This window comes from Bison bison, unplaced genomic scaffold (assembly GCF_000754665.1).
Source record: "Bison bison bison isolate TAMUID 2011002044 unplaced genomic scaffold, Bison_UMD1.0 scf7180017845683, whole genome shotgun sequence".
In the NCBI taxonomy this organism is placed as follows: Eukaryota; Metazoa; Chordata; class Mammalia; order Artiodactyla; family Bovidae; genus Bison; species Bison bison.
Window position 1 is genome coordinate 57,894 of NW_011476256.1, and position 9,903 is coordinate 67,796.

Sequence of the window (9,903 nt, forward strand, 5' to 3'; positions counted from 1 at the left end):
GACGGCAGAGTGGGGGATTGCGCCTGGGGTCGGGGCCTTCGGGCGCACGGGGTCCGACCCCTGCCCAGGAGTCCTCGGGCCGCCCGCCGGCGGCGGCGGCGGCAGCGGAAGCGACCCCAACGCTGTTTGTCTTTTTAGGTATCTAAAGGAGTTTAGGACAGAGCAGTGCTCCCTGTTTGTGCAGCACAAGTGCACCCAGCACAGGCCATTTACCTGTTTCCATTGGCATTTCCTAAATCAGCGTCGGCGCAGACCGCTCCGCAGGCGCGACGGCACTTTCAACTACAGCCCGGACGTGTACTGCTCCAAGTACGACGAGGCCAGCGGCGTGTGCCCGGACGGCGACGAGTGAGTGCGTGCGGCTGCCGGGCGGCGCGGCCCACACCCGGCGGGTGCGGACGCGGGTTTCCCGGCCCCTCGCGCGGGAAGGCCCCGTCTCCGCTTTGAACTTTCCCCGTGACCGCTGGTCTTGGTGGGGAGATTTGTCAGCCAGTGCGGGAAGGACCGCGTGCGGCTGGGGGATAGCCCTTGCAGGGGGCAAACCGACTTTGCTGCGCTTCCCGCTTTGATCACGGCCCAGTTCTCTGAACTCCCTGCATTAGAGCCAACCCTCACGAGGTACAGCTTTTGAGTTTAGGATCATTTTGTAGTCGTCTCTTGCTTTCTGGTCAGAGAGCTTGTTAGAAGGTTTGCTCACATTGTGCACATGTATCCAGAATGGCTTCTTGCTTGCTGTTTATATGTTTAAATTTTAAAGAATTGACAGGAAGGTTATTTGCAGACTGTCACTTGTATAGCACTTTTAAAGTTTAAGAAATCCATGTTTTGTTTTGGTTGCTTTTTTTTTTTTTTTTACAAGTTTCCTAATGGTGTTATGAACAGATGTCTTCATTTTGAAGTATGTAGAATATGAAAACAAGGAAAGTACAAGTTAGATTGTACTTTCATGAAACCAGCAGAGATCTGTAGCAGGAGGTCTTGCTTTTTTCCTGTGGGCTGTGTCACGAGAAAGGGCCTCCCCAGTCCCTCCTGGAGGTGAGGTGGCGGCGCTGTGCCCCAGGGCCTCTTGGAAAAAACGTCTAGGGTTCAGCTTCTGTCAGATCCAAGTCTGATTTGGGGGAGGTCTTTTTGGTTTCTCAGGGGATTCCCTGGTGGCTCAGATATTAAAGAATCTGCAATGTGGGAGACCCAGGTTCAATCCCTGGGTCAGGAAGATCCCCTGGAGAAGGGAATGGCAACCCACTCCAGTACTCTTGCCTGGAAAATCCTATGGACGGAGGAGCCTAGCAGGCTCTGACAGTCCATGGTGTCACAGAATCAGACACGACTGAGCGACTAATGCTAATCGATAAATACTTTAAAGTCTTTCTTGAATCTACTGCAGTGTTGTTTCTGCTTTATGCTTTGGTTCCTGGGCCCTGGGGCATGTGTGATCATACCCACACCCCCTGTGTTTGACGGTGAAGTCTTAACCACTGGACCATTAGGGAAGTCCCCTGTTTTTCATTTAAAAAATGCTTAGGTCCAGGGAGTAAACTTTTGATCTTTGGCGATCATCTTAAAAGCTCTACTTCCTGAGAGGTTTTTAATTGAACACCAGATAGTCAAATAAGGTTGTTAAGGCAGCCTGTAGCCTGTGGAAATAATGTAACTGGCTTCATTTTGGTTAAGATGGTATTATATTCTGTGAGGTCTTAAAAGTGCGTTATTTAATTGCATCTTGAGCTGCTGTTTGCTGCAAATCGGTGTTTGGAAGAGAGATGTTTTTGCCTAGCTAAGGCTTAGCCCCTGACTCCTCATTTCCCGTGGCCATGTCAGTCACCTCTCCTGAATGTAAGCCTTGAGTCGCCCTCAGGGGGCCACTGATGAGACCCTGCTGCAAAGACCCAGTCACCTATCGTGTGTGACCCCATTCCAGAGTCCAGGATGGGAGACTGATTGGCAGTATTCATGGATGATGAAAAGAAAGCGTATTTTAGTGGCTGTTTTGGGTTCCAGAGTCTGAAGGGCCTGGTATTGATTCAGACCCATTGCTGGGCTTCAGGGTAGGGTCCAGTTCCTATGGGATGAAGAGTACTGCGGTGAACACCTACCTGGTGATGGTCCTTTTAAGCTGGGTTTAAACATTAATTAAATAGTATTGCAGTTTATTATAAAAATGTTAACATGGGGAATCCCCTGGTGGTCCAGTGTCAGGAATACACACTTCCACTGCCAAGGGCCTAGGTTCAGTCCCTGGTGGAGGAACTAAGATCTCACAAGTGGGGCAGCATGGCCGGGGGGTGGGGGAGGTGGGGGTGGAAACACTTGCAGCCTGAATAGCATGCAAGTCATCACTGAGAAGAGTGGGATTAAAATGGGTGTCTGACACTGTTTGGGGTGTATCCTGTGAACATGTACACATAGTGTGAAAGTACATGTGTGTCTTCCTAAAGATTTCCTTTGTGACTTTTATTGAGCAAGTGAGATGACTTGCTTTAGCCCCACAGGAAGTGTCTGACAGGCCAGACGTCTCCCCTGAGAGTCTCTCGTTAGTAATCACTACTCATTCGGCCTGAGATGGACTTTCCTGGAGTCTGTCCTGTTGAATTACATATTCTGGCTCATGCAGGGTTGCCATGGGATCTGTAAATAGACTCTACCCTTCAGAGCAGGGAAATAGCCTCCTTCCTTTTATTTCAGTTCATTGCTTCTTGAAATGTCTATTTTGGGCTTTTATAGGACCAACCTATTACTGTAAATCATGAATATGTATCAGAGAGCAAAGACCCTTCAGTCAGCTCAGGTGACTTGTGCGTCCAAGGCGGTTCTGCCAGTCTGATGGAGCCGTGGGGCTGAGCCACAGGCAGGAGCGGGGACCCCCAAGAAGGCTGGCATCCCTGATGTCAGCTCCTGTGCTAGGCAGGTGGTCATTCTCCCCTCTTGCTGTCGCCCCTTCTCCTGGGGCGCCCTCACCACCTGTCCCCACCACCCCAGTGAGAACTCCAGCTGTCTCTGGGTAGCCCCCCCATCCCCCTCTCCCCCCACGGGCACACCCCCCCACCCCGCAGTCACCCCCTTTCCCCAGCGGCAGTCACCCTCCTCTCTATCACACCTCCTCCCTGGCCCCGCCCCCGCTTCGCCCCGCCCCCAGGGGAACACGCTGTGGGCCCGCCCCCCCGCGGCGCCCTTTGTTCCGGCGGCCACGCCCCTTCCCCGGTGGGCCGCGTCTGGCCGCGGGGTCACGTGGCCCCGCCCCGTCCCCGTGGGAACTGGCCTCCCCGCGGCTGGGGCCACGCTCACTCCGAGTCGGCCCGGCGCTGCCTCTGGCCGCGGGGTCAGGCCCGCAGCCCCGGGTGCGTGTTCCCTCACTCCCCGTGCGGATCCGTCTCAGGTATTCCCTAGGCTGGCTCTTCGAAGAAAGCGGCGCGGGCCGGAGCGCCGCGTGGCTGGAGGTCTCTCCAGATCAGCCGCCCGCTGAGAGCTGTCCGAGAGCGGCCCGGGCCCCCAGCTGGTCCTACTCGCGGGTCTTGCTTCCGCTCCCCGGAGACCTTGTATCCCTCCTGTGCTGGTAAAAGGTGTCAGGAGCGTCTACAGAGGTCGGTTCAAAGCGAAGGCCCTTCCAGGACTCCGAGGGGCCCCTCCCGGAAATGTTTTCATTGGCAAGCAATACAAGCAGCCCCCAACTCTGCCCGGTACAAAGTTGCCTCCCTCTTTGCTGATAACCCTCCTTCTGCCAAAGGCAGGCCGCCCGTGGGTGGCCTTCCAGGCCCCACGTCTAATAGATGTTTTCTTGGGTTTGGTAAGAAGTGGGCCTGCCCCCCCATCCTGTGCTGTAAGTTTCCAGGTCCTCTAGAGGCCTTCCTGCCTGCCTGCAGGGCTCCCTGCCGTGGCTCCACCGGCAGGCCCTGTCCTCTCCCCACTGCACCGGGGGCATCTGGTAACATGGCCCCATTGCCTCAGCGATGATGTGTGATTTGGGGACCTTCCACCTGTGAATCTGGGCACCGTGGGAGCTTGCTGACCTACAGAAACTTTTCTACATGTCCAAGGCTTGGTGTGCCTGTTGTGCCATACGGGTCCTTAGTCTGGCCTCTCTGCTGAGAGATGCTCTTTCCATGTTTAAAGAGTCGGGTGTCCTGGGACCCAAGGCTTAGTGAAAGTCTGTTCATTGCAGGAGGGTTATAAACTCTTGGTGTTAAACCGACCTTATGAGTAAACTCTGCTTGGGCTTTTGGGGGTGAGGTGAAAGCCAAGGGCAGGCTGGGAACATGAGAGCAGAATATTTAGAAGTTGTGCATGCTCAGTCACGTCTGACTCTGTACGACCCTGTGGACTGTAGCCCGCCAGGCTCCTCTGTCTACAGGGTTCTCCAGGCAAGAATACTGGAGTAGTGTGCCATTTCCTCCTTCAGAGAATCTTCCCCATCCAGGGATCAAACCTGTGTCTCCTGCATTGCAGGCAGATTTTTTACCACTGAGCTACCTGGGAAGCCCTATTTAGGAGTCAGGGGCTACTTAACAGTCTCGAGGAAGACACAGGCTTACAAGCTGACCAACTTAAGGACATTACAATCAGGTGACTGAGTTGGATCTATGAGAGACCAGTAGGTAGAAGAGCTAGAAGAAAGTGAGAGTGATGTTAGCACTTCAGTTTGTCCTGCAGTGAGTAAAAGGGGGCTGTGAGAAGGCGAGAGCTCTGGTGCTCCTTGGGGGTGAGTGGGGAGATGGCCACCACAGGGACAGGATCCCTGGAGAGGATGGCAGCTGGGAGGTGCAGAGGAGGGCGGTGGACATTGCTGGGCTGATGGTCCACGTTAGGGATTAATGAAGGGTGACTAGCCTGGCTCAAGAGTCCAGGGAAGCCCTTGGAAGCCAGAAGCTGGGGGTGCAGAGGACAGGTGTGTCAGCATGGGGTTAGCTGGCAGCCCCCCACCCCTAGTGTTGGAGAGGAGACTCTCAAGCTTCTCCCCACAAGACCCCCCCCTTTTCTTCATCCCCCTACTCCCCTACCCCCAGCTGGTGTGGCCCACAGGTCTTCCTTTTCCCATTTTTCTGCTGCCACTCACTTTCTATTCCTGCTCCTTGAGGACCAGGAGAGAATCACGTTGTACTTGAGTGTCCCTCTGAGCCCAGTGGTCCTCCCAGTGCGGCCCCAGCCCAGCAGCCGCACCGTCACCTGAGGACTTGCCCTCAGTTTAGACCCACAGTTCCCACCAGTGTCAGCCCAGACTGTCCAGATGGTTCTGATGCGCTCCAGCCTGGCTTGCTAACTGGTGTTAATGCAGAGTGGCACTGGGTCTGTGTGTCCACCATTGCTTGGGTGAGTTGCAGGAGGGAACTGCTGGAGCTGTGTTCCTCTCTCCCCCTCCCTCCTGGCTCTAGCGGCTCCAGAGCTTCGCGGCAGACCTGTGTCTGACATGTGCTGCTGCACCACGGCGTCCACGGAGCCCTGTGTTAATTACATGGAGTGGGTCACTGGTTGGATGGGCTTGTCAGCTATGGACACCGCCCTGAATTTGGTGGGCTGTGGGACTGAGTCATGTTACACGTGCTGCCAGCCTGTCAGTGGCCCGGGGGTTGGATGACTGAACTCCTGCTTCGAGGAAGCACCTGCCTGCCGTATTGAGCTGACCCCTGGGGTCTCCCGGCCCCTTCCCCACTTCGGTGAGGGCCTTTTGTCTCTTAGATGTTCTTAGGCAATGGCACCCCACTCCAGTACTCTTGCTTGGAAAATCCCATGGAAGGAGGAGCCTGTTAGACTGCAATCCATGGGGTCACTAAGAGTCGGACATGACTGAGCGACTTCACTTGCACTTTTCACTTTCACGCATTGGAGAAGGAAATGGCAACCCACTCCAGTGTTCTTGCCTGGAGAATCCCAGGGATGGGGGAGCCTGGTGGGCTGCCGTCTATGGGGTCTCACAGAGTCGGACGCGACTGAAGTGACTTAGCATAGTGTCTATTAGTCGTTCAGTCGTGTCCAACTCTTTACGACCCCATGGACTGTAGCCTGCCAGGCTCCTCTGTCCATGGGATTCTCCAGGCAAGAATACTGGGGTGGGTTGCCATTTCCTTCTCCTGGGGATCTTCCCAGCCCAGCGGTTGAACCCAGGTCTCCTGCATTATAGGCAGATTCTTTACTATCTGAGCCGCCAGGGAGGCCCCTTAGATGTTCTTAGGTGAAGCCATTTTCTTTTCATTAAATGTTCTTCAATATCTTAATCTCAGCTCATGCTTGCAGGCAGAGGTGACATGCCCCTAGTGAAATAATAGTGCCTGTTCGGTGCTCAGTGCTAGGGAGAGGGGGGACCTTGGCCAAGTTCTGGTTGCCGTGGAGATGGTACTGGCAAAGAAACAAAATGATGCTAAGAGCAGACCTGAGGGACCGCTAGGAAATGGGAGGGGTGTGGCACCACCACATTCCCTCCCTGGGTCCAGGAGGTTCCCGCAGTTTCTGCCACAGCCTGTGTCAGCCCGTTGGTGGTGCTCGAGGTCCTGTGGTCCTGCTCGGGCTGTTCTGCAGACTTGGTTTTATAGACAGACCTGCAGATGCTGCCTCGGCTCTGGTGTGCTGGCTCCCTCCCCAGACTCTGGAATTATCTTCCTTTAAACGTACAGTAGATGAGTGAGTGTTTCTGAAGATTGGAACTGTTTTTGCAGAATGGCTGTTTTCCTGTTTAAGTCATTTTATCTTTTATTGAGGCGAAACATAACATTAAATTTGTCAGCTTGGCTCTTTTACGTGTACAGTGTAATGGTGTTGAGTTCATTCGCGGTGCCGTGCAGCCATCACCACCATCCGCCTCCAAAACTTCTCCATCTTCAAACCGAAACTACGTCCCCGCGAAACAGCCCTTCCTTCCATGATTTCTGATGGAAGCAGATGGTGTGTCTGTATTCCTGCCCCTCCCCCACCCTCCGAGGTAAACTGTAGGGCGCAGCGCTTCCTTTTCTTGGTGCTTTTACCTCGCGGTGCCTCTTGGCACCCCTCCCGAAGCCCTCCACGCAGACCACCCGCTCATACAAACCACCAGCTCGCTCCTCTGCCTCTGCGGACCTCCCTTGGTGTTTATCCCACAACTCGGTTGTCTCCAACCTTTGGCGGTTACAAACAGCACATCTTTCTGTCTCTGTTTGCTAGTCTGTCTGTGACGGTTACTGGGACAGAGGGTAAGGGCACGTGTCCTCTGGGTGCCTGTCACTGGCCGGCAACAGTGTCACTTGGCTGTCGCCCTGCGCCCCAGGTTCTGTCCGGAACAGACGGGCCTCCAGGTGAGTTTCTCTCATCAGAAGCAAGGCGAGTGCCTCTCAGTGCTCCAGACCCTTTGCATTTTCACTGAGCTAAGTTCCTGGTTTGTTTCTCTAGCTGTCGTCCTGTGACCTTCTGGTCCCTGATTCTACATTCTTTATTTGTTAGTGATATTAGTCTGTATATTAATGCAAAAAGTAGGGGGTCCTTGTTCTAGAACAGGCTCCCTGGTGTGGCAGAGGCTGCTCCCCGACAGCTCTCCTCTCTGGGATCCCAGGGACTGAGTCGTGCAGAGATGCGCAGGAGTGCCAGGAGGAGCTTGAGATGTGAGATGCAGCTCTGAGGGAGGGATTTTAAAGCAGGCTGCACCGGCAGCTAACACAGTAAAACTGCTAAGGAGACGTCTGACCATTCCACTCACACTCCCTGAGAACTGTTCCTTGGAGCTTGTCGCTGGGAACATGGAGGAAACAGCTCGTATTCGGCATGTGGAGCACAGTCAGCATGCGGAGTGTTTCCTTTCCCATATCTGTGTGCGAGACAGTAATAGTCAAGTTTTTTCTTCTCTTTTTTGTAAAGTGGGGACCAACTTGACCTGTAACCCGCTTTCTCCACTTTCCTCTTTTCCTTTATCTCACGAGGACGGCTCCGGCCGCTGGGATTGCCCGGAAGTGTTGTGCGGAGGTAATTGGAGGAATTGCCTCACTTTCAGTTCCTGCCGGCAGGCAAGAGGGTGCGGTCCATCCCTTCCCCCGACCCCCGTGTCCATGTGCGGGGGCCCTTGGGCTGGCTGTGTTCCATCCTCTTATCTGGATGCTGCCACTCAGGTGAAATGCCGCAAGCCAGCCAGGTGTGATCTGTGACACGTGTCCCTGTAAGTGGTATTTCACTACAGATGTGGAGAGCAGCTTTTGCTTCTGTCTCCAGTGGACTTTAAGTTGTGATAACATCCCTAAAGTTTGCCATTTTAAATATTTTTAAATGTGCAATTCAGCATCGTTAATTACATTCAAAATGTTGTGCAACCATCTGTTTCCAGATTCTTTCTCCCAGACAGAAGCTCCGCCCTCTTACACACCCGTTCCCCCTGCCCCTCCCCGGGCCCCACTCTCTCCTTCCTGTTGCTGTGAAAGTGACTGCTTTAGGGCCCTCGTGTGAAACGACCCACACAGTGTGTGTCCCCTGGTGTCTGGCTTGGTTCCCGTAACGTTGCAAGAACCAACGTTCCCGGAACGTTGCAGCCGCGTCCACACTCACTCTGCTGTCCGGATGGACCACGCCTCGCTCATCTGTCCATCAGTTGGTGGACACTTGGTTTGTCTCCAGCTTTAAGCTCTTGTGTCTCTAGTCGTGGGGGCACAAGTTTCTCCTCGAGACCCTGGCTCCTTCGGGGGTACGTCTGGAGGCGTCCCTTCGGGGCCCGCAGCATTTACCTTCTGCCTGGTGGCTGCAGGGCCCCCGGGACTTGCTGGGCACGGGGTCTTCTCTGCCTCTTGCCTCCTGCTCACGGGCCTGCACGCCCGAGGTGTGGTCAGGTCTGCGGTGAGCTGCCCTAACCTGGAGCCTCTGTTTCTTCCATCTTCTGAGATGGGGATGCGGATTGCTTGCCCCTCGGTTGCTTTCCTTTTACCCTCGGTCCTGCCCATCCATCTGTGCTCTGCCCGGGAGCCCCCACACCCCCACAGGTGCTCCCAGCGCCTGGGCCACGGCCTGCCTGACAGTGAGGCAGTCCCCCACACCCCCACAGGTGCTCCCAGCGCCTGGGCCACGGCCTGCCTGACAGTGAGGCAGGAGTGGGCCTTTTCCAACTCCCACACGGTGCTGCCTTGCTGTCTCGGGGAGGGGCCGAGGCTGTGTTCTTAGACCTGGGGGCCTGCAGCTGTGGCCTGCATCGGCCTCGGGCCGTCCGGGGGCTGCTCAGAGGGGCTCCTGTCCCATCCTTCTGTGTCCATGGCTTTTGTCTGGAGGGACCGACCTAGAGGTGGGCTCATTCCCGCCATGTCTGTGCTGGGACCATCCATGCCATCTCACTGCTGACATCTCCCTGCGTGGGACCCTTGACCTTGGCCTTGACCCTGACCCTTGGTGCTCCTGGAGCTGCCCATGGCTCTCCCTGGGCATGTGAGGCTCTGGGCCTTTGTGTGGCCCCAGGGACACTGCCCCGTCCTCCCCCAGTCGCTTTTCCCCGGCCTGTCCCCCACAGTGTCCTCCAGCGCCGCCTCCGCCGAGGGGTCCCCGGAAGCACCTGGATGGGAGGAGGGAGAGGCTGCCAGCCGCTTGTCTGATGGGAATTTTGTTTTCCACTTGATTCAAAAAAATTACGAAGGGTGATTTTCCAGGAGCTTGGGTGTTGTGCTTTCTTCCCACGTGTCGTCGAGGGCTTCGTGGGGTCTGAGGGCCGTGTGAGGGGTCTGGGGCAGGGATGGGGCTCTGGTGCTGTTCACCCTCCGACCAGAGCAGGCATCTGGGAAAAGCTGACGCGAGCCAGCCGGCCGGGGAGCAGGTGGGCCCCGACACGCACTGTCCTGTGCCCCCAGGTGTCCGTACCTGCACCGGACGACCGGGGACACGGAGCGCAAGTACCACCTGCGCTACTACAAGACGGGCACCTGCATCCATGAGACGGACGCGCGGGGCCACTGCGTGAAGAACGGGCTGCACTGCGCCTTCGCC

At 55.6% G+C, this 9,903-nt stretch overlaps 1 protein-coding gene across 1 annotated transcript in view; it reads left to right on the forward strand.

Moving 5' to 3' along the window:
* The window catches only part of LOC104986126, a 10,924-nt gene that overhangs the window by 606 nt on the left and 415 nt on the right, over window positions 1-9,903 (forward strand). The window contains exons 2-5 of the mRNA XM_010836590.1: window positions 9-124; window positions 242-348; window positions 460-618; window positions 9,768-9,900. Coding sequence (XP_010834892.1) covers window positions 9-124; window positions 242-348; window positions 460-618; window positions 9,768-9,900 — 515 coding nt within the window. The remainder of the gene's footprint in view (window positions 1-8; window positions 125-241; window positions 349-459; window positions 619-9,767; window positions 9,901-9,903) is intronic.